At 51.8% G+C, this 24,259-nt stretch overlaps 1 protein-coding gene across 1 annotated transcript; it reads left to right on the plus strand.

The window, feature by feature from the left end:
- Positions 1-5,257: 5,257 nt before the first annotated feature.
- LOC144123247 (uncharacterized) lies at positions 5,258-9,349 on the plus strand. The gene is made up of 2 exons (XM_077656107.1): positions 5,258-5,736; positions 6,012-9,349. Exons 1-2 carry the CDS (start codon positions 5,587-5,589, stop codon positions 8,670-8,672), a joined length of 2,811 nt encoding a protein of 936 aa, XP_077512233.1. The 5' UTR covers positions 5,258-5,586; the 3' UTR covers positions 8,673-9,349.
- The last annotated feature ends 14,910 nt before the right edge of the window (positions 9,350-24,259 follow it).

Consider the following 24,259-nt stretch of genomic DNA (forward strand, 5'->3'; position numbering starts at 1 on the left):
CGCACAGCACACGGGCGCCTACATCGAAACGCGGCCGCCGCGGTCGGATTCTAACCCGAGTACTCCGGGTCAGTAGCCGAGTGTATTAACCACTGAGCCACCGCGGCGGGTGCTCTCAGTATGAGCACTGATGCATCGGATGATATCATATAAAAGCTGATTAAGGTGGCTTGTAGTTATCCGCCCTGAGATAAAGCCCCCACCCTCCCCCAATCGTAATTTCTCAGAGGGATTTCATTACAGTGAATATGGAAAGTAGCTGCACGACCAGAAAAAAATTGGCTGGGGGTTCAACCCGCGCAGAAGCTCGATTAAGCATGGTCAGACATGGTATGCTGTGGCTTCATTTTATTGCATATCAATGACTTGACTTGTGTGGTTGTTTTATTAAAGAGAGGATTGTGTTGTGGTGGGGGGGTGAAGAAGTTTGCTGCGATTAGAATCCGGACTTTGAAGCGGAGGCAATGGCGACGTCCGCTACCAGCTTCCTCTGTCGTTCACTCGGCTGCTGCAGCTGCTTCTCCAGACGAGCCTCTCGTTCTTCGTTTTCTGCTTCAATCTTAGCACGTTTTCTCGCTCTATCCTTCGCCAACGCGCCCTATCGAAGTTCTTGATCATATGAATCATCAGATACAATCAGCTGTCTATGCGATGCACAGCCGAAGCGCTGGTTCCAGCGCGCGACTCCTCCATGGCTATCTGCGAACGTCAAGCAACGCTTCCCGCTTTTTATTATCTTATCAGATGAACGGCTAGTCACGTTGTCAGTGCAAGTGGGAGATGAGAGGTGAATCACGTTGTTCAACGCAGCTGAGAAGGCGAAGCTGCGCTGCGCGGGGCGCGGCGAGTCGCATTGAATGACGTCACAGCCACACCCCCGCTCAGCAGCTTGAAGGTCATTCTTCGGAGCGACATGACCTTGAGGTTTTGCATGGGAGTAGAGCTTCCGTTCTAAAAATGGTGCCTGACCGGAGTCAAAAGTGCGCGAATGTCAAGAGCGGCTGCCACGACTTTCCGCTTTTGAAGTGAGCACTTGTTTTCACTTTCAGTGCGTGTTAGAGGAACATCTATATACTGAGCTGTTTATTATCGATTTATTTAAAGATGCCCTCAAGGTAAAATTACCGAGGGAGTGGTTTTAAGCAAAAGGAGAAATACAGAGATACAAAGTAATGCACCAGCGAAATAAAATGGGAATTTTGAATACCCATTACTCCATACTGATTTCTTATGGCCGTCAATACTCTTCATTGCGAATGCAGCAAGTGTTTTATGCAAACATGATTTCTGATTTACAATGTTGGCTAAAGCGCTTTTGAATCGGTTGTGATATTTGATGGCAGCAATTTCAGCGGGTGGGTGGTTCAACTCTTGTGATATCCTTGGCGAGTATGCACAGCTGTACAAACGGATCAATTTTGCTAGAAAGTAATACCCACCTCCTGGATATGATCTATGCACAGGTAATCTGTATAAGCGCTTCTAGTTCGTGCGGCTGCCAACACCTGCTGCACAGTGCTGAGCATAAGAAATTACGGGGGTCATTTTTAATGTTTGGTAGTTCGCATTGATTTTCTACGGCAAGCAAAACTCTTCAGTGTGAATGCAGGAGGTCTTTTATCAATCAAATACTGCAGCGTGTAGAAAGAGTAAGCCATCAGTTTCAACATATTCGCGCTTGATTTCACGGCAGGCTTTAGCTTAAATTTCTCTCAATTACAAAATTAAAACTTTTCTATTTAATTACTTGGTGTTCGCTACTGGCGGCCGCAGATGGCGTCAGTTGGTCATGTAAAGTAGGGCTTTAATGTCCAGTACAGCCTTGTAATGCAAAGGAAAGGTTGGCTCGTAGTCCAAGAGAAGGTGAATTGAGCGCCATCCATTGCCGTGTTTTCAGTCGGTGGAACTGAGCCTGGTATAAGTATCCTGGGTTGAAGTACTGAAAGTACAAGACGTCTGGCCATCTCGGTCCTGGCCCCTCCACCCCTAGATGAGATGTGCTTGATCAAGTTCAACGTAGTGGCTGCTGCTTCCTCTGTCCTGTGGAGCCATTGGGCTCCTTTGCCTAACTTGTGCATGTCTAGCCCAAAGGCCCTCAACGCGTCCACATCTTGTAGTGTGTGGTTACCAGTCTTGAGCATGAACCCTGTAGCTTGCAATTTTTCTTCCGTTATTGTTAACCACGTGAATGCAGCTAGATTTTTGTGGCGACAACTGCAGGCACGCTTCGCGGACACACTCCTCCAGTATATAAATGTTCTGCGTCTCAGTATGTCTCAAATAACCGACAGAGCGGATGCCCAAATGAGTTAGACCTAGCTCGATTCAGTGTCACTATGTCGGCCGTTGGGAAATGATCTTAGGTGTGTGCAGACTGGGGTGCTAGACTGCGGCTTTCTACGCTACTGAAAGCTGTAACAATTAGAGAGTTATAGAATATCGTAACTGTGTACACGTTATCCTAGGCAGGTGACACCGGCGCACGCGCGGTCATTGCGTTATCTCGGCAGCGCTCAGCACCAAGTGGGGGCACAGGAAGACGTCATAATCGGTACCGATACATTTCCAACGCATAAACGCTTGCTTTGAAAGAGGAAAACCAACCACATCGAATGCAAAGCACGTCAAGCGTTGTGCGACAGTATGCAATGACGCACGGTAAGGTGTGGTCGACGGCAGAGGAAATTTAAAATCTTATCCTCCGTGACATCACACCGGTCTTCTCCGCACTCCTTCGGTGCTTTGAGGAGAAGCCTACAATTTCATCGTCGAATACGTCACCAATTTAAATTCAAGCGAACGAGTACAACCTGAGCAAATAAGACGGGACATAAGGCACACAAATGGACAGACCTTACGTTCCGTCTTGTTTGCGCAGTTTGTACTCGTTCGCTTCATTGTGAACCAACTAGCCCGCCAGAAGAGAGAGAGAAGTGGTAGAGGAAACGCAGGGAGGTTAACCAGTAAAATGTTCTGGTTGGCTACCCTACACTGCGGGAGTGGTATGAGGGGGACGTAAAAGAATAATAAGAAGTAGAGAAATGCGTTTCTTAGCAAGCATGACAGGCAATGACACAAGCACTGTAAGTCACAGGCCGCCGCAGCTGTAGCCTGCACACCTTGAGGGCTGCCGACTGCTGCGACCTGTGTGGAACAGATCGAGGGCCCTCCATCACAAGGCAGCGCAGGCGTTTCAGTGTCAAGAAAGGCTGCTTGCCGTTGCGGCTGATAATGTTGATGACAACGCAAGCATCGGACTTCTTCCCGGAAGAATGAGGCTGGAGGATGCGTTCTGCCAGCTATTGGGCAGCTGCAAGCACTGGATTCAACAAATCCAGCATCTGCAGTGCATTCTGTGCAGCTGGCGTGTGCATGCTGGAAAGCAGCACAGGCATGGCATTCACGATTGGTTTCAGCATTGCAATCACTTGCTCGTCCGCGACCTGGTCCGGTTTCTGACCTACTACCCGACCAGCAGTAGGCTCAACACACTGGGTGCGCGGTGCTGGGTGCTTCGGGAGCGATGGCCAAGTCACTTGCCGGTCCCAGTCTTGGACCGGAGTTGTGACTTGTGCTTGATGAGCAATGGGCTCGGGACTCTGAGTACGCAATACCTGCTTGGTCACTGCGGGTGTGTGTAGCTCAGGCAGGGATGGCCAAGGCCCGTTTGCGACAACCGTCTGTGCATCGCCAGTCATATTGCTCCCAATCCTTAAAGTAGTATGCGGAGGGGGAGGACAAGTTGCGGAAATTCTTGGACGACCCTTTCCAATGGTCGCTACATTTTTAGAAGGTCTGTAACGAGGGCGACGACCTCGACACACCTTAGCGGCAGCTTCTCTCTGTGCGGAATTGTCTCTTGTCATTTGTTTGAGTATCGCCCTTTCCCTTTTCAGGCGAGGAGAATTTTTTGAGGCAGCGTCATGAGAGCCGCGGCATTGGCACACGTAAGGACTGTTGCCCGGCAAGAATCGCGCTTCGAGTACACCGTAGGCACACGATGGGGAAATTGCACACACTACTCACGTGCCCTATCTTCGTGCATTTCGGGCACTGGAGAGGCTTCGGGACGAAAGGCCTAACTGCATGCCGGAAGTGTCCAACCTTCACGTACGTAGGAATGCAGTCCCCTTGAAAGGTAAACTTGATGCACTTTGTCTTCCCAAGACGCTGAGTTTGCAATATGGCTACACCGTCGGTAGCTGGCTGAATCAAGATGGGCAGATCAGAGTCTCGGCTGTCTACTTCGACGTCGTAAATCACGCCTGTCGTAGTGCCACTGCCTAGAAGGACATGGGAACGAACGCTGATGCCGCCGAGCGTTCTGATGTTGCTCAAATTCTCAAGCGCGTTCCGGTCCATGACATCAATGGCGACGACATTCCTAAAACGATTCACCCTCACACCTTTAATTGCTCCCGGGACGCGAGCCTCCAGGAACGCAGACGTGGCTTGCCTATTGATGTGGTTGAGATTGTCGTTGGGAGTTTCTGGCACAAACAAGACAGTATGTGCCGATGATCCTCGCTCCGTAGTGATCGTGGACGTACTCGACGACGACGAGTCCTCACCTTTGCGCAGTCTCCGTTTGGCCTTCTTGCTTAGGACTGTGATGAAGCCGTCGTCAGCCGTAGAGTCATCACTGGTGGCCGAGTACACCACGGTGGCCTGGCTGCTTGCGTCATTCGGGAGGCCAAGACGTTTCCTCTTGGCGGCAGCGGCTGACCGACCGGACTGAAGTCCAACAGCGTCCACTTCCATCACCGTCACCAAAAAAGAAACAGGAAATCAGGAAAAAACTGAAGAGGCGAAGGGACGGCGTTCTGGTCTAGAGCCACTTCATCTTCTTCCAGCCCGCCAGAATGTCCTTGTTAAGTTCAAGCGCAAAAAAAAAACTTGGATTGCTTCATCTTTAGCCTATATAAATTTGAATCCTTGAATGTCGTGGAATTCTTAGGAAGGGATGCAGTTGTCCTATAACTAGGCTAAGTCGGCCGTTGAATGAGTTGTCGTTGTGCCATGTATTACTGAAATCGCTACTGCCTTCCTCACGAGCGCAGCGAACGCCGCGCCCTCTAATTCTCCTCTGCGCTTGTAACACTGCATGTAACTAATCATACGCATACCTGGCGTCCGCGCTCCTCAAAGAGGCCGCCGGCGGGCGCCGAAAAACTGCCGCATTTCTCACAGCGCGGGTGACACGCTCGGTTAAGCGAGAACGAAACCGTGTGGGGGCAACACCCTCTAAATACTTTCTTCAGGCCTCTCCAGGCCCTCCTTTCCACACGCGCTACGTCACGCCAAGTGTCCGGTCAGGCTGCTCACCAAGCGCGGCTCCGCTCCGCTCGGTTGTCTCCCTCGATGTGCTCGCGCTTGCCCGGGCAAGCACAGACACGAACGCAGTCTTGCAGTGAGCGTCTAGCTGCTGCTTGAGTCTTTCAGCCTGGCGTTGGGTGCATTTCCGTTCGCTCCTCGCACGGCTGTGTCTGTTTCGTGTGGCCGTTTCTTGTGTGGCGTGCGTACCTGTGCTAGCGCACGAATGGGAAACTGATTGCCTGCCGTGTAGCGAGTGCAACTTCGTGAAACATGGGCCGGTGCTGTGTTCCCGGGTGCCGCGGGAACTACCAGAATGGTCCCAAAGTACGTGTTTATTGCTTCCCAAGAGACGAAGTACGAAGAAAAGCCTGGTTGCGAGCCATTCCACGGAAGGATTTCACACCTACAGAGCATTCGAGGGTAAGACTCTGAAATATTGCTTAATAGGCGCTGGTAATTATCTTAGTTGTGAGCTGTCGCTCCCGGAAAGGCATGCTGTCTTTGTAGGCAATGATATCACTTCTTACACTTATGTATGAATTGTCCAGGAAGCATTTAGTTCTGTGGATGTGCATAAGGCTTGTGTAAAAGCTGTGTAAATATGTAAAAGCTGTTCACTATTCAGACTCTTTTTACTTAGTGTTTTAGGCAATGGAGAGTCATGGCGAATGGCCTTGCTTCATTTTCTCGTGCAGGTGTGTGAACTGCACTTCCACGCAGGCGACTTCATTACGACGTTGTCACACCAAGATGAACTGACAGGGAAAATAATAGAGGTGAAGCGTGACAGGCTACAGTTGAAGATTGATGCTGCGCCTTCTGTTTTTCCAAACTGCCCAAAATACTTGTCCTCAACGCCTGGACGGAGTGAATCGCCAGAGACGAAAAAAGCAAGAAGGGAAAACGCTGCTTTGCAGGAGGCTATGAGTAAGTCACTTCAGTCTAATGAGCTTGAACAGAAAAGAAACAAAGTTTCATCTTACGAGGAGTTCAAATCTAAGTTGCCTGGAATCTGCAACACGAAATTCTGGACCGTTTCTGTCGATGAGCAGTGCGTTAGGTTCCTTCTCATCGAGAATGATCCTTCACCTAATGTGAAATGCGCCTTGGTAGTTCTCCCTGATCTGTCACTTTCTGTTTTCTTGAATGGAGTGAAGCTTCTGTCGCTTCCTTCAGGCAGGATTCTGCCAGCTCAAGTATGCGACACCTCCAGCCTGTCCTTGCTGCTAGAAGAACTCGAGATAGGCTTGCATAATATACCTGAGGTGACGAAAGAGTCGAAACATACTAAAGTATTGCAGTTTGTCGGTTCACTGCTTGCAGACCTCATTGAGGACAGTGATACGACGAAAGAACAGTCTTCTTTGCTGAAATTTCTGGTTGAGCAGATAGAGCTTCTCCTCGCGAAACAGCATGTGTATAGCGCAGAGCTGCTGGTATTCGCCAGTATTTTGAATTCAATTTCTCCTCACGCATATCACTTCACAAGAGCTGCATCAAGAATCATTCTGCCCCATCCTTCCACACTGCGCCGTGTTTGCTCAAATTACAAAGCTGACCCTCTTGTGGAGCAAAATCAACCGCACTGTCTCTCCTACATCCGAGAACGAGTCAAATCAATGAAAGACCACGAGAAGACAGTGACCCTGATGATCGATGAGATCCACATAAAACCATACTTCGACTACAAAGGGGGCACAATAGTAGGATCGTCGGTTCATTCAACGGAACCAGCAACAACAGCCCATGTGTTCATGGTACAATCACTCCTTTCTGCAAACAAGGACGTCATTCACATATTACCTGTGAGCAAACTGAGCGCAGAAATTTTGCACGAGCATGCTAAGAACATAATCATTAATGTTGAGAAAATGGGGCTCAAAATTATCGCTGTGATAACGGACAACAATGCTCTGAACCGCAAGATGATGTCGTTATTTGCTACAAGTCCTCAGGTGAGCATTGTCTATCCCCATCCAGCCGATAACGCTCGCCCTCTTTTCTACGTGGTCGATCCTGTGCATCTCTTGAAGTGCATTAGGAACAATTGGATTAACCAGAAAAACCCTGGAACATGCCTCTATTTCCCTGAAATGGACTTGAGTGGAGCAATGCCCGAAGGGCCTCCTCGTATGAAAGCTGCTTCTTTCGCAGCTGTGCGGCAGCTTTATTCTTCAGAGAAGACGTCGCTTGTGAAGGCTGCTTACAGACTGAACGCAAAAGCCGTGAATCCAACCTCAATGGAGCGGCAAAATGTAAAGCTCGCTCTCGACGTCATTAATCAGTTTGTTTCAAATGCCCTCAGGACACATGGTTCCGCGTTCAAGATTCCTCAAGCTGAGTCGACTGCTCTTTTCATTGACGTTATCCTCACATGGTGGCAAATAGTCAATGTTAAGACCCCTTGCAAAGGCCAGAGGCTAAGGGACAGCATGCAAGACCCTGTAAGGTCTGTTGATGACACACAGTTAGCTTTCCTGAGCGGCGTTGTGGACTGGTTGGACGCTTGGGCAAGAATAAACATCACCAGTGGCTCGCTGACGAAAGAGACTCACAGTGCTTTGCGACTGACATGCTATTCTCTGGTAGAACTCTCGCGCTACTGCTTAGAAGAACTTCACTTCAAGTACGTACTGCTGGGCAAATTTCAGACGGATGCGCTAGAAGACCGGTTCGGCCGTTACCGCCAGCTGGCAGGATCACAGTACCACATTTCCGTGCGTCAGCTCTACGAATGTGAGAAGAAGCTTCGTCTTCAAAAACTTTTGACATTTCCACGCGAGGAAACAGAGTTTGAAGACGTAAGTGAGGATCTTGTCCCATGCAACTTTTCTGTGGCTGTCAGCGACGACGATATTACACACGCCCACTCTGACATGGATGCTATTGTCTACATTGCAGGATACGCTGCTCATGCTGCTTTAAAGAAGCTTTCATGTTCTGATTGCTTCAGCACATTGGTGATTGAAAATCGAGAGATCGAAGCGGAAAATACTGCCATGATAGCTAACCTGTCGAGAGGAGGGCTGAAGTTTCCCCAGCCATGCACAGTTCACATGGTACTGATGACTAAACTAGTTGCAGAGAAGTTGTCTTTTGGAGCAACCGCGGAAGATTTTCTCTCCTGTAGAAATCAACGTGGTGTCGTGATTTCACAGACGATTTCCCTCCTGGACGAACACGACATTGAGACATGTGAAAATGGCCACACTGCACAAACTCTCCTGCGCTTGGTAGTACGCGTTGCAACCAACGTTGTTCTAAACAACTTTTGCAAACTAAGAAATGATGCCATACAAGACAATGCGCAGCAGAAGGCCGCAGCCCGGAAAGCAGCAACGCTTAAGAAGAAGTAAGTTTTATTCCCAAGCAATAAAAATGCTTTGCGCACACTTCATTGCTGGTGTCTCGTCGTTTTTTATTGTAAGGGTCAGATTAGCTGTACAAATACTCAACAGCGCAACATTATTGTGAGTGTCATTATTGCTGTGTGTGAAAGCTTTAAGCAAAACACAATACAGAATAAAACTAACACAATGCGCAGTAGACGGTGTTTTTTTTTTCAATGTTCACGAACTTCTACTTTAACAACTAGATATACGCATGTGCGGTCTGTGCGGATGGATTTTACCGCACGGCAGACATCATGTACGTGATAGAACCTAATAATTAGATGATTAATTGAAATTAACTAATCAATTTTTTATTATAATGACCAATAATGCGAAATTGGCGGCCGTATGCTAAATTGTTTATTATAAAAAACTGTATTAGCAGCTCGAACTTTCTTGACAATAAGGTGTTCTGCAATAAAAAAAATATATAAAGCAGATAAAATGATAGCCTAAGGCGCGCACAAACTAGCGAATTTCTTTTCTGCAGCAACGACAAAAATGAAAATGAAGGAATCACTTATAAGGCAGCTACGTACGGCAGTACCCGAATAGTGCAGACGGGCGCGGCGCGCTGAAATCGCGGAGCGCGGGGCCTGCACGGTCCCTTGGCGTGACGTCACGCGGCCGGTGGAGAGGCCTTAGCATTGAGAGGGTGTTGGTGGGGGTGAGCCGAATAAAGGTGCAGCGCCGAAGGGAGCGAGTATCTTTACTTTCTTTTTTTCACTCGAACGCACCTTTCCAGTTCCGGCTGCCTTCATTTCTCACGGGAGAAAAATGCGTCGCTGTGCGGCGATTAAACGGTTTCCCGTCGCGCTTGAGGCAGCCGACCCGCGCTCCGCACCCTCGGAAAAAGCGTTTGGAATAATGCGGAAGCTGTACAAAAGCAGCATGTGTTTGACCATTTGAGATTTATGCTTTTCCGACTAAATAACGAGGCTCCACTAAAGCTGGTGCGGAGGACGCACGGATGGCTCCTAGCTGCAGGTAAAACGCGTGCGTCACGTCGTGGTTACGTCAGCCGCGCTGTTCACGTGATATGCTATCCCGAGCTCTGTAAAAAGATGACAAACTTTGTTCTGTTCAGGAAGCCAGTACAAAACAAGCGGCGCGACTGAGGGCATACTACCCCAATTGGCTCCGGCCTTGATGTGTTCATCTGTAGGTCTTCCTGATGACAACAAAACCTATTTCGGAAGATAGTGACCGCTCTTGCCAGCATTGCTCGGTACACCGTGCGTTTGGCAAGATGCTTTTCTGGTGTTGCCTGGCAACTCCGTGTGCGCTCCATTCCTTACGCCTCAGGGCATAGCACGTACCGTTTACGTGTCGCGAATCTTGTCTCGGTTGTTCTGAGTGCGCCTGTTTGTAGTATAGCAACTATATAAAATAGGATGGTCTAGACCCGTCAGCACTATACTTTACATCACTGATACAAATCAAGGTCAGATGGCACGTCTCAACTACGCTGACTCCCGGGAGTCAAGCAAGAGGACGCGATGATTCGTGCTGCCGCCTTAAGCATCGCTTACGAGGCGGGCCTCGCTAACGTGCAAATGCGTATGGCTAATGATCGCTCTGCGCTTGCCTCGAAGGATGCCCGTTGTTCCGGAGCCGCGCGCCCAAGGGGAGGTCGGCAAGGGCGCTCAGCGTGGCCGCGGCTGCTGCCGCTCGTTCAGAGCGAGCGCCGTCCTCCCCCACCCCCAGCCGAGGCAGGAAAGCAGGCGCGGGGCGCTGCAGCTGAGCCGCCGTCCGCGGGGCCGCGGCCAGAGAGCAAACATGGGCCTGGGAAGAAGAGCCCGCGGGAGACGCGGCTGCCGCGCGAGAAAGAGAGGAAGGAAAAGTGCACGGGCACCGCGCGGAGGTTGAAGGTGGTGGCGGGGGGAAGGGGCGTCGCTGCGAGGGCAACGAGAGAGCGAACGCGGTCCCGGCGCGGCACGAAACGACTTCCTCGGCGCGCGCGCACACACACACCAACACACACACACACAGGCACATACACACGCACGCACGTACACACGCAGCGCACCCTCGCTTGTTCGAAGCGAAAGGGGCGCGGGCGCCCGAGCGCGCGCGGCGTTTTACGATCGCGGTGGACGTTAACGACCCCAGGTGCTGTAGACGCGCCGGCCAAATTGGGCTCTGCCACCGCCGTCGCTGCTCTTGCTCGAAGCCAGCCAGCCAGCCGCGCTCCTTTCGCGCGAACGCCTTCGGCAGCATCAGCAGCGTGTGGCTGCAGGCTGCCGCTGTGTATGCGAACCGTGAACGTCGGCGGCGCGGGGCTCGGGAGATGCGCCGAGCTGGGGATGGGCTCCGGGCAACGAGAGCGGTGTATGTGTTTTCCTTGCCTCGGCGTTTAGCCTGCACGGCCCCGCGGTGGGCCGTTCTTGCTTTCTAGCGCTGCGATGCCTACGCGGCAGGCGCATACGCTGCTTCCTTCCGGAGGAAGAGAGGAAGTGGGGAAAGCGCGCCGCATTGCGGTGCGGAAGGCCCCGGGTGGACCGCGCGTGGTGTTTATGCGCGGACGAACAGGGCCGCCCTTTTCGCGTCGGGCGCCGCCGACAGCGGCAGCCGCTTCGGCCACTGCCTCGCTGCCCCAGCCCCCGTTTTAGCTGGAACGATTTCTCGGAAGCCTCCTCCACACCCCGCGCCTTTTAACGCGCTTGGCCCCCTGTCGGGCCACCTTTCTTTATTTTCGTGGCTGCTGAACACCCTCGAAACTGGACGAACAGTCTTGTTGGACGGAGCGCAAGAGGCCCGGCCACGGCGCAGCGATTAATGAAGGCCTGCTCAATTGATCCCAGCAGTTTTAGAAAGAGCGAGAAAAAGGCGGCTTTGCCTCCCAATTCTTGCACAACCGCCGGATAGCAGCCGCGGCAACGAAACCTTGACTACGGTCGGGTCGGGCTTCAAAAGCACAGAGATGGCAGCGCGCCTGGCATTTCAGATTCGATTGAAAGTTAACACGAACGGTGCGAAGGGCAGGGTCAGGGGGAGGAAACTCCGGTTAGTTTCGGTTTCAACTACTGCAGCGCACCGGGTGACTGGAAGTGAACTGATGCTGAAAAGTGAATGATTCCTGCCCAGCCATGTGTCGTGATAAGGTGGTCGCATTGTCTGAGTGCCCGTGATACAGAGCTGATGTTTCTTTGACGGTGGTGGTTTGAATCCCGGGAGGGGATGTTTTTTTTTTCTGCTGGCTGCCGTCGTCATAACGATGATACGACGTTGTAGTTGGCTTCCCTCCGACCGATATGTCAGGAATTGGCGCTTACGTCTGTATTTGCTGGACAATCGTGTGTACGGAAGTTTTCTACCCTTGGCAGTGTCCTCTCACGAGAGGCAAGCCCACTTGACCCTCTATTTTTGCGCTTCCGTTCTGGCATTTTTGTTCTCTTATGAATGTGTTCCACCACAATTGCGCACCGCACTTATGGTTCCACCGGACTCTCCGGAACTTCTCCGAGTCCCGTTGGAGGTTTCTAAAGGGCCTTAGGATTTCTGACGCAGTCGTAAACCGCAAACTCATAGGCTTGTTCCTTACGGCTGCGTAGTGCACTGCGGGTGAAAATGCGCAGGAAGCCAATGTGGAAGCGTACGTGCTTCAGGTAATATTATTCCTGGACCACGGTTCTGGACGATAGCATTGCGTGTGAAATTGTCAGAAGAGGTTGCCTTTTCTATTTTACGCACAATCTGAAACTAATATAGTGTATGGCTGTGTTTCAACTCCTACGTGCGTTCAGCGCATGTCCTATAGATAAAGAAGGGCGAGGGCTAAGTCCGGTGTCAAACGTTCCGATGTATGACTTCGCTCGACGCTCCACGGCACCGCCTCCTCCGCCGGTCTTCGAACCGATGCTTTAAATAATAACTCACCGTGACTTACTTCTTTTGTCCTTTCTTAGTCATTTTCTGTGTGTCTTCAATAGCGCTGTACTCCTTACGACGATGCTTATTTTTCCACTCTTGTGTGTTGTCCGCACTGGGTTACACGGCCGCTGGAGCGCGTACTGAACTGAAAAATATAAGCCTAATCATCTAATAATAACTGAAGACCGATATAGTGCGCGTCGCAAAGGTCACTAATCAATAAAAAATGATCCCCCTTTATCCTATTGGTTTTGTAACGTCGCAGTTGACGTATCTACCAATAAGTCGGAACCATCGGCGTTTTCCCACAACCGTGCTTCGCCATTCCGTCTCGACATTGCGTTTCGAGAGCGTGGTTGCTGAGAACAAGGCCTGCAGAGTGGTATACACGGAGCGACTGAGTGGGGGTCGACAAGAAGACGAAAAGCAGCCATCTGCGCAGCGAACTCGCACGAGACTTGGCCCTTGGGCCCCGCCCTAACGCACGATGAAACGCAGCTGCGCGAAAGGCGCCCTGCCAAAGCAGCAGCGAGCAACCCTGGCGCCCACCCTCGCCGCGCATCTCCTTGTCGCGCGCTGCACAAAGAAGACGGCCGACCGCGCGGGGAGCCGGGCTGGCTGCTGCTGCCTCGAGGCGCGAGCGGCCGTAAATCTTCCGGGCCCGGCAAGAGGACGCGCCTGCGAGGCACCTCGCTTTCGTGCGAGCGCATTAGCAGCGCCGGAGTGGATGCGCTAGGGGTGCTACATGGACGGAAGCGCCGGTGCCCGGAGAGGAGCACGCAAATCCGCGCTGTACTGGAAGCCGTTCCATTTGGGAAGAGTGCCGCTAGGCGGCGCGATTCCGCGGCACGCTGAAAAAGTGTATACGCGTGCGCGCAGCTCGTTTAGACGGCGCTCAACGCTACTCGTCTTGCTCGAAGAGCGAGCGAAACAGAGCAAAGGAGGTGACACGCGGGCGGCATTCCTGCGGGAGCTTGCGGGAAAGTCTCCAGTATACTATTTGGTTTTGAACTGAAGAAAAGCGGAAAATAGGCGCAGGTGTAAAAGTGAGCTCGGTTCAGCTGTAGTTATGTGACACTCGGGTCACCTCCCGTACTAACCAACATACAGGGTGAGCGAGGAAGATGTTTCTGAAAACGTAGCGGCAGAGTTGCAGCGTTTTTAGATAAGCGAAGAGAGGAATAGTGATTCCCTCTACGGCAGGAGGAAAAACGCAATTTTCCCTGAATCATACTAACAGCGTGTGAACGCACCATGATGCGAAAGCAGCACCTACTCAACACGCCAAATCAGTACAAGATTCCACTTACTGAGGAAAAACAGGGAAACGGCGAAGTCTTGAACGTTACTATGACAACGGTAAAAAAAAAAAGTTCTAAGCACCGCACGAACATTTTTAGGTTGGGCGATTTGCTGCTAAATTTCTTCTGCGGGGATCTAAATTACTCGGAATGCGCGGTGCTCCGTTACATCTCTGCGCCTCTTCCCCTTGTTTCAGCTCCTCCATTATCCCTTCCCTCACTTCGCGATTCAGGTTCCCACCGTAAGTGATGCTGTCATGCACTTTTACCCTTTCTGTAACCCTCTCCTTCGCTATCACCCGGGGAGTTCCATTTTTGGCATATGCATTTCTGAGAGGCCAAAGTGCCGCAGCTGACTGAAGGCCGTGCGCCTCAGAGACCCAAGTGTGCTGTCGCAGCCAACGTTGCTAACAGCAACTTTTCTACAGTCGGATACGCGCAGCGGCAGATTCCCCTCATGTCAGACCGTCCGCCCAATCCATGGCGTCGACCGGTTTTCATGACGTCTTGGTTAATCCCCTCGCACCTGCTAGCAGGGGATGGCACAAGAAAGGGGATTAACAACGGCTTAATCCGATTAACCGCCACCACATGAAAATTGGTCGTAGCCATTGGCTGGGATTGGGGGGCTCCTGTGGGGATCCCACCGTTTCGGTCGTGAGTCGTAACTCTACTATAAGAGCATCACCTGCCGCAGCAGACACCGTTGGCGAGTGTCCACTGTTACAGCGGGAGACGCTCGGGTAAAAGCAGTAGGGCAGTGGAGTGTTTCTCCTACCAAAATTTCTTTTTTGGGCACTTGCCTCTTTTTATTTTTAAATGGATTTAACTATGACTGGCAGAGCAGTGCTGGTACAGGCTTCCTTCCACTCACCTTTACTAATTTTTTTTTCTTTAAGAGTTCTCCGGGAGGACTATATCACACAGGAGTGGCTCTTCTGTGTGCGCCCGTGTCCGTTCGGCCTTCGAGGAAAAATGCGTGCGGGTGGGGTCGCTGCCCCGGCGGTGGACGTCGTTGCGTGCTCCGAACCTCGCCGATATCGGGCGCCGCGGGCGGCACTTGTTGACTCTGTCAGTGCGCGGAGGGCCACGCGAGATAGGCGGCTGCACAGCGGGAAGGAACAAGGGCCAGGTCAGAGGGCCGCGTACGGACGCTGGCAAAATTTACCGCAACAGTTAAAGAAAACGAGTTTAGTGTCGCACCCACGATGAAGGCATGTAGCGCACAGCCTGTATCGGTAACGGCCTCAGATACTCTCGGAGGATATAGGCGCGTCCGTGCGCATAATAGCGGAGCAATTACAACCCCCCACTGCGAACCAGAGGCAATTAATCACACTAGCTGCGAGAAGCTTTCTGCGGGCATCATGTGTCAAAATCCTCCGCTCTGACTAGTTCAAAGCAGGGAGGTCAGCTGAATATATCACATCGCGTAAGCGGCATTCCGATGAACATCCCAAGGCTACTGAAAACGCTGATACGGCCACCCATTTGCGACTTCACTGCTCAAAGGTGGCGCCACACTGTGCCAACCTCAAGAATATGATCGTAGGTCACGCCCAGGTTTGGACGCGGAGATTAATACAATGCTACATTTGAAGAACTCTTTGATAAATTACATGCTATACAAGATTCTGACGAAGGAGAATGTGTGGTTTTATTTGTGCTGCGCTTCTGTTTTTTTATTCAGAGTACTTCGTCGCATGCGACTGAATGTCATCGAGCTTTCAGCTGCATGTCGCTATAGTTATCATTGAACACAGGCATTTTGGGGGGCATTGGGCTGTGAGTTCATATTTTAAAAATACTATTGCCTTTGGCATACGCACATCAATGCGTATTAACCCCTGACTGTAGATGATTCGTGTAAGCCGTGTGCGCTCATTTTTGGGGAACCAATGATCATCATCCACCGCATCATTTATTCTTGATTGGGCATGGGTACGGAAGCATTAAAAAGATCGAAAACCAATCTTTAAGGACCCATTTTTTTGTACCAACAGACAACCCCAAAGCAACCGCTCCACCGATAGTTGCGTTAGAATCGCCGCAAAACGTTTTCAAGGATTTTTAGAACAGCAGATACACCCATCTTTATGTACCCTCGGTGATGCTGTTAACAGTAAGGGTGAGCGTCGTCGATCGCACGCTGGAAAAATTGAGAAACCGGGAAGACATGTTGCGTGCGCTAAGTGATACGGCGTCTTTAAAGGCGCACTGAGGGTAAGTCCATTCAATCATTGTTTCTGAGTAAAAATGTGTAAAGTGTGCCCGGCAGCAAAATGCTCATCTGGGGTTAAGCAAATTGCGCTCAAATCTTTCCCGCTCACTGCATTCTGACTCATGACGTACACTGAGCAGGCCTACCTTGTCGTTTTGAAGCGATATGGCGATGTAACATATCCTCTAGTATCCGCACGAAATTCAGCGGTGACATAAGCTGTTTACTTTCTGTACGCCACAAGAAGCTATAAAAAGAAGGGCTAAAATTTACAACGCGTTTGACAACGCGTTTAACCGCATATATAGATATGCGGTTACACTGTGGGATGCACGGACTGAACCAACATTTCACCACGGAAAGCTACTTCTAGTTTTATGCGATTTTCGGTACCAAATTAATTTTAAATGCCAACGTTTAACCCGCGGAAACCAGTGGAGGCCTGCCTTTCCTGTTGTACTTAAAAGCGGCGCATGATAGCTTTATGCAAATAAAACAGGGAATCAGGTCTTACACGGCTTCAATTGGACTGCACATGAGAATAACGCAAGATGCATGGACATTCTTCACAGGATAGTGCAGCCAAAAGATGGCTTTCGCGCTATCACAAACGCTACGAATGAGCATTAATAGAGATTTATAGCACAGCGGAGGCGTTGGCGTATACCGGTTTACCGGACACCTAGTTCACACGCGCAGCGGCAGGTGTGCACTCCACTCGGACGCGTACCCGTCACTGCGCGTGTACAGCAGATAACTGGTAATTCGGTATACGTTACCTATACCGCCGCTATGCTAAAGTTCTCCAATGTTTGCTTCGGTGGTGCTGCTGACGTGACGGGTGGACCAGAATGCCCGAAAAGGTGCGCGTTCGCGCCTTCCGACTGTCCAATGTGGCAGCCATTCCATTCCTCGGGAGCCATCTGCACCCAGCGCACTTATTATTCACTACTGCGGGTAGCGATCAGCAAATCTTCGCGATGGTTACGCTACGCAGTATCGCGTTCATTTCGCCGTGTTGCATTTGGGTTGCAAGCCCCAAGGGTAGCGTTGGCCTGGCGGCCTGGGGCAAAGCTGGAAACATTCGAAGGTCCCGGCAAAGGATGAGTCGACTGGCAACAGAACAACTTGTTTATTCTGGCATCGCAAAAGAGCAGCTGGTCAGGGCGACCACGTTACTCGAAGGAAGGAATCGAAGGCTCTCGTTGGCGTCCGGGGCAGCTCGCTTTATACCCACGGAGTCGAGGGCAAGAGGGAACGGCTTGGGAAGAGTCATCCGATACGGCGACGCTTGAACATGTTCAGGCGTGACGGGCGCGTCCGCCAGGCCGGCGCCGGTCAGACCTCCTCGCCTCCCAGTTGAGGAGCTCCTCTCCCCGGCTGCCGCGCTTTGACAAGCGTGGGCAAAACATGCACACACACACACACACACGCACGCACGACGACACGTGGCACTGAAACATGCCTGGACGCGCTTGGCGGGAGGCGTTGCGGCCGCGATGAACGAAGCCGCGGCGTCCGTTGCATCCGCGCCGGCTATACCGCGCGTCGTAGGTAGGCGAGACGTAACAGCCGCCTCTCCCAAAACGAACGCGCCTCCGCTCCAGTTGGCTTTGTGCACCGCTCCCGTCCGCAGCGAAACGTAACGAGCGAGCCGGCCGGGTTCGCAACAAACGGCGAGAGAAGACGCGAGCGCACGCGCCTACGCTCTTCACACAAGAGAGGCCGGGCCGAGCGCTCGTCGCAAGCTCGCAAGCCTCCGAAAGGGCACCCTCCTACCCTCCGTGTCCGGCCAAGAACAAAGCCTCCCTCCTCCGGCTCGCTTGCGTGCCAGCTCTTCGCAGAGGGGTGCCTCGGCGCTAAAGCTGCGCCCACCGTGGCTGCGGCGCGGCTGAGCGTCCGGCGAGCCCGCGCTGCTGCTGCTGCTGCTGCTGCTGCTGCCGCGGGCGGGTCGCTCTTTTCCTCGCGCTGTTTCTTTAGTTTTTCCGCCTCGTCGGTTGACGGCGCGCAGGCCTGTCCGGCTCCTCCGAACCGCCTCGCTAATGAGTTCCCCTCTCTCGCGGTTCCCTCCCATTTTCCCCGCGGCGTGAGAGGACGCCTATCGAACTATCGAGCACGCGGGAGCTCCAAGAGGCCCGGTACTGGCCCCTGCTGCGACGCCCAGCTCTTGCGAAGAAGACGGCCTGGCTTCTTGCGAACGCTTTGCGCAGGGGCTCTGTCGTGTTAATGATGACAGGGCGAAGAAGCGACTATTGCTGTTTAAAAGCATTTGCGAATAATTTTAGCACGGCTTCAAGATGCGCCTTCAAGTGCGCCTTCATGTCGTGTCGGTGACGGAGCGCTTTTAAATGGAATTTTTGCTCATTCATCTCCTTGCCAGGAAGGCGATTTTTCGACGGTTGTGTTCCTGAAGAGAAAGAGCCAGTACCGCGTTTCGCTGTATCAAAGAGATATAAAGAATTCCTGTAGTGTATTCACCTAACGGAAAGACATGCCGCTTTGAGTGCACGTGCTGTTACTGTTTTTATGACCTTCGGGATGAAAAAAATTCAGTAACTGGGGGCTGGCTGAACGCCTGATCTTACTGCCTTTGGGTTAACAAAATTTTCAGTATTTATTGCAGGACTTGTCGATTTAGGGTGCGGGGGCGCCAGACGCAAGCTCATTAGTTTTGGGATGTCCGGGACGAAAGCTCATCGCATCGAGGCTTACAAGCTAATCTACTGCGTGTGTTCATGATACTGCATTTTATGTTCGGTAAAGAATAGGTTGGGTTATGCTTAAGGTTTAATTAGGTTGGCTTAGGTTTAAAGTTGGACTGGGTGTAGGATTAATTCAGACACATTACCGTGGGCTTAGTTACGGCCAAGATATATTCGTTTATATTTAAGTTACGGCGAGGTTGTAAATAGTAGATGCACAACAATTGAAAATTCTGTAAATAAGCTGGCAGGCTTCGGTGTGGTGTGGTGAGCTTTTGTCCGTCACGGAACAAAACGGAGGGTTTTTGTCCGGATCAATTCGAAACTGGTGAGCTCTTGTGCAGTCAGTTTTTGCCCGGCAGTCAGAGCGTGGTTACTTTTCTCTCATTTTTGAATTTAGATTATCCATACTGCAACAATGGCTGATTCTTACTCTTGTGGGTTTAGGACTGAAGCACACATTCACCTCAGAATCATAAAGAGGCAGTACTGTATACCATGAGGCATAACACACTCGATCAGTAATCGCGTCTTTGTTGACTGTTCATTAAGGAGTCCAACTTGATGATCTCGAGAGTCTACGAAGGTTGAGCTTGCCAGGCTACAAAGCTTTTTATTTCTATATTCGCGAGCAGAAAAATATGATCAAAACGAAAGGTGTGTTAGATTTGTTGCTCGCGAATATGGAAAAAAAAAACTTTGTAGCCTGGCAAGCTCAACCTTCGTAGCCCCTCTAGATGATCAATTTGGACTGCTCACGTGCTCACCCCACTTCGCAACCCTGGTCAGAAAACGAATAACGTTCGCAGGGGGCAATCCCGCGTGTCCCACCGCTACACGTCCGACTAAATGCATTCGGGCGCTCGACGGCCCAATGGTGCCTCCGGTGAACGAGTACAGCGTACGTACGATAACAATCGCTACCCAAGCGGGCGGCAACGATTTCGGCCCAGCTGTTCCCGCTAATGAGAACTCGGGTGTCTCTCCCTCGGTTGCAGCTTTCTCTTTTCTGCCAGGAGGGGCGTCTCTTCCCCGTCACCTCGCAGCAACAGTATCAGGGGGTGAAGGGAGGGGGAAGGCGGTGTCATCGTTCAACGAACCCTGCCCCGCTGTGCGGAGGGCGCGACCGCGGCTCGCCAGCCGCCCTCCGCCGACCGCGCTACTGTGCCACCGCCCGCGTGAGCGACGTGACCGAGAGGGGAACCAGGCTGGCGTGCGCCCTCGGGCTCTGACGCCGGCGAAAAATGTCGCGTCGTGCACAACGGAGCGCGTGCGTTTCGCGCGCCGCGTTTGTGCGCTCGTGCGTCCTTCGCGCGACAGCTGCAGGTGGCGCGCGCGCCGTGCCTTCTACTGCCTCCTACGAGTAGCCTTGGACGACTCTCTGTTCATTCCGCGTGTGTGCGCGCACACATATATACACACAGGGACAAAGCGCTAAAAACTTGGCTAGAAACGTCGTGGAGACTGGTCACATATTTGAGGGACAGGTACCGATGGACTCTTGATTGGATCTCTGCAGTTCATCGGAGACTCGATCTCGTGTCAGCTGATGCCCTTCAGCGAGTCACGAAGAACGTGGAACTCTCATTTAAGCCAGACAGGAGCAGGCTTATCAATAAGCACTGCGCTCGAGGGGTGCTCTTCTGAACAGATAAAGCGGATTTTTAAAGACTGTACAGAGCTGCACAGGCAGTTAGAGTGCTCAAGAACAGCCGCATAGAAACGCATTCCCCGCGCCCGTAACAGGGTTGCCGAACAAGCAATCCGCTTTGTTTGCTCAGCAACACACGGCTAGCCTGCTCACAGCTGTGCATCCAAACGAAGCATGGGGAGGTAACACTGTGCAGATAGTAAGCTGATGTTACAGAAGAACCTCGCCCAAACCACTGGATAGCACTGTACAGTCGGATTTTATTTATTAGCGCTCTCTCCCAGCAGCCAACGTGATGGACTAATCCTGGTCCTGCTCCATTCTACATAACCCCCACTGCACACTGTGTTGACCAGCTTTTCATCGGAGAAAATGAACACTATTGTCATCCTCCCTACCCACGCACCGTCGCTGCTTTTTCATAGCATGCATCGTTCTCTAGAGTTCGTTCTAAGGGGCGTCTATACAGTGCGTGAAATGCCCGAAATTGTAAGAGTAAATAACCGTTTTCTAGGAGCAATGAAGACAAGATAACGATTTGGAAGGGAAGCTGGCTGTTTTCTGCTGTCAATCGAGCTTGGATAGAAGAGTGACCTGTATCGACGCCGCGAGGATATTTAACAGACGCAACGGGTGACTGCTCGATCACTGCTCGTTCGCATGCTGTGTACAGACTACGGGTCGCAACCCTCCTGCCTGTTCTTCGACCCCGGGCGCTTCACTGTCGGTGCAATGAGTGATCTACCATCAAAAAGAGCGTTGGGGCATTTTCCTCCTCTTGCTTTCTCATAGGTTTGTTGATTTTTGTAGCGATAGCTACATTACGGTAGCATTTCGAGCCTTCAACGTGGCGGCGCTGCCATCCCGTGGCTGTGCCGCCACGTTGTCACGTGGGTGGTCACGTGGTGCGGAGCAGCTGCCGGCGGCGCGGCGCCGTGGCTGACCACACGGTTCGTCACCTGGTTGGTCACGTGACCAGCCACGTGGTGCGGAACAGCTGCTGCTTCCGGCGGCGCGGCGCGCCGGCGAAACCGAGCTGCCACAGCTGTGCGCATGCGCCGTGTCAAGTGGGACGAAGATGAAGAAGGAACGCCCAGCGAAACGGAGCGGCGAAAGACTGACTTTGCAATTCAACTGAGCAAGTTCCACTCGGCCAGCTGTAGCTATTGCGTCACTCCAGGTTTAACCAGAGCTAAATCACCGCCAATCTTTTTTTTGTCTGTGTGGTGCGATCTTCGGCACTGTCTTCGACTAGTTCGTTTTGTATAACTCGTGCCAAAAAAATGCATTTTTAACGATTATCCCAGCAGTAGTCGTCCCTTTCTATCGTGTAAACAGCAGTTAAAGGGACACTGAGGAGAAATTGAAGTTGGCTTGTATCGATAGAATACCAGCTCCTGATCACAAAAACGCCGCTCTTACTGAAAACAAAGCTCTTGTAAGGTAGAAAATAGCAAGAACCAAAATACAGGTATCGCCGCCACAGGCCAAACTCGCAAGTACAAGCGTGGTGACGTCGTAGGACAAGAGACGCCACCTGGGAGGAATTTTCCTTCCTACATGGGGCGCGAATCTCTGAGGCTGACAAAGGAAGATTGCGTGGTTCAATATTGAAGTAAGTTTTGTTTTAAAACCGATAGTGCACTTTTATCACACAAAGAAGGCAGACAAAAGCAACCTGAATGTTGGAAGCAAAGAAAACCGATGCTTGGCGGCGCCACAGGCGGCCAGGAGAGTTTCGATTTTTTAAAGCGCTTTGCGTCTATGAGCTTTGCGTGCCCCGTGGTTTTGTTTTTGACGCGCCTAGATTTACAATCGCCGAACAGCAGAGGAACTCCGAGTACCGCTTCAAGTGCTAGTTAACCTTTGAAGTAGCCTGTTAAGGCTTGTCAGATGATCGCCATGGTCGATGAAAAACTATGATGGCACGATGGTCGGTAATCGTACAAGGCAGCACTTGTGTCTTCGCACGCTCGCCCGGCGAAACTTTCCCGGCTGTGCCAGACAACTTCAATCTACTTAACGGAAATCGTTTATAAGGGACGGGAGACAAGGTACAAGGCAGTTCAGAAAAATGGCTGATGGCCTAGCTCTGTTAGGCCAGGATATACGTAGCGAAAGCGCGGAGATTTCTGCATCGGAAGAGTGCATTCACCAGATGCGCCTTTATTGACTATTGCTACTTGAGCCGTCGTGGCGGAGTAGTAGCGTCTCCTCCTCAAGCGCCAAAGGCCCTGGTTCAATTCCGAACTTCGGCACAGGGCTTTTTTTTTATTCAGTGAGTAAGCGGGGGTTTTCAGTGGCTCCTATAGATTCCGCCAACGAATACGTTGGTTAGCGGTTAAGCGCAGGCTCTGTTAAGGCGCGTTTATGCTCCGGCGTAACACACGCGCGCGCGCTGCTCGGCGACGTCACGTCGGCAAAGCGAGACCCTCTATACTCCAACTGCGCTTGACCGCCGACACGTTCGGCGGCTTCGGCGCACTCTGACCGCACTGGCGGGGAGACTTGGAGCATGTCTCTATTTCGCACCGAGTGCGCCAGCCGCCGCCGGCCCGGCCAGACTGATTCGGCTCCGCGGCGAGGTGGACGTTGTGACGTAGTTCAATAACTTCGGCAGTTGGGCGGAGCTGTTCTTTTCGAGCTTTCGGCTAATTTGATGCATTCACAGTACATATCTGACAGTACATGCAAGTGGGCGAGAGAACCCGATCCAGTGGACCCGTTGGATCTAGCGGAAGCCGTTGAAGCGTCGTGCGTCGGCTTTAGTTTCAAGTCGCCCACTTTAGACCCGCCGTGGTGGCTCAGTGGTTAGGGAGCTCGGCTACTGATCCGGAGTTCCCGGGTTCGAACCGGACCGCGGCGACTGCATTTTTATGGAGGAAAAACGCTAAGGCGCTCGTGTGCTGTGCGATGTCAGTGCACGTTAAAGATCCCCAGGTGGTCGAAATTATTCCGGAGCGCTTCACTACGGCACCTCTTTCTTCTTTCACTCCCTCCTTTATCCCTTCCCTTACGGCGCGGTTCAGGTGTCCAACGATATATGAGACAGATACTGCGCCATTTCCTTTCCCCCCAAACCAATTATTATTAAGGCGCCCACTTTCAACGCGACCTCCCTTGAGCACCTATCCGTTTTTTTTTGTGGCAATAAAATAAATAAATAACTTGGCCCTTGCAACCGTGGGAGACCTCGACGCCGCCTGCGGCCCCGTGCAACAGCGCCGTTCAAGGAATCCCAATCCGTTGGCCCCAAAGCCCTGGCCAGCCTCCGATGGGCGCAACGCGGCGACCTTGTCCTGGCGCCTCGCGACTCCCCGCACTGGGGTTATGACATTTAGTTTGCAACGGCTCCTCACTGAGGAAGGGGGAAACGACCGCCGGCGCCTAACCTAACCATGCTCCCTCAAAAGCATCGCACGCTGTGTGGGGCTGAGGTAGCTGAAATGCTGGGCCGGAGATTTTGCGAGAACTACGTCGTCGGGTTCGGGAACGGGGTCCATCGCAACGCTGGCAAGACGCCGATGCAAACGTAAACAGAGCGACGGTAGCGACCCCCGATAGATGCCTTCAACGTGCGGCGGGTGTAGCTTTCATTTCGGCAGCTGCTAGACCGCACCGCTAGCGACCGGAAATCACGGAGTCTCCGTTTACGTCACGTTTCACGTCACTCTGTCATGTGACGTCATAAGAGTTCTCCGTGTCGTCATAAGAGTTCTCGAGTTTGAATCAGAGCGGCAGGAAAAACTTTTTCAATTTCGAATCCAAATTTCTTTGAAATAAATGCATCTTTCGCTGCCGGA

Source organism: Amblyomma americanum, chromosome 3, assembly GCF_052857255.1.
Source record: "Amblyomma americanum isolate KBUSLIRL-KWMA chromosome 3, ASM5285725v1, whole genome shotgun sequence".
Classification (NCBI taxonomy): domain Eukaryota; kingdom Metazoa; phylum Arthropoda; class Arachnida; order Ixodida; family Ixodidae; genus Amblyomma; species Amblyomma americanum.

Coding starts and splice junctions, on each gene's coding strand:
- LOC144123247 (XM_077656107.1), top strand. CDS start 5,587: ATGGGCCGGTGCTGTGTTCCCGGGTGCCGCGGGAACTACCAGAATGGT. Junction 5,737..6,011: donor CACCTACAGAGCATTCGAGG/GTAAGACTCTGA, acceptor TTTCTCGTGCAG/GTGTGTGAACTGCACTTCCA.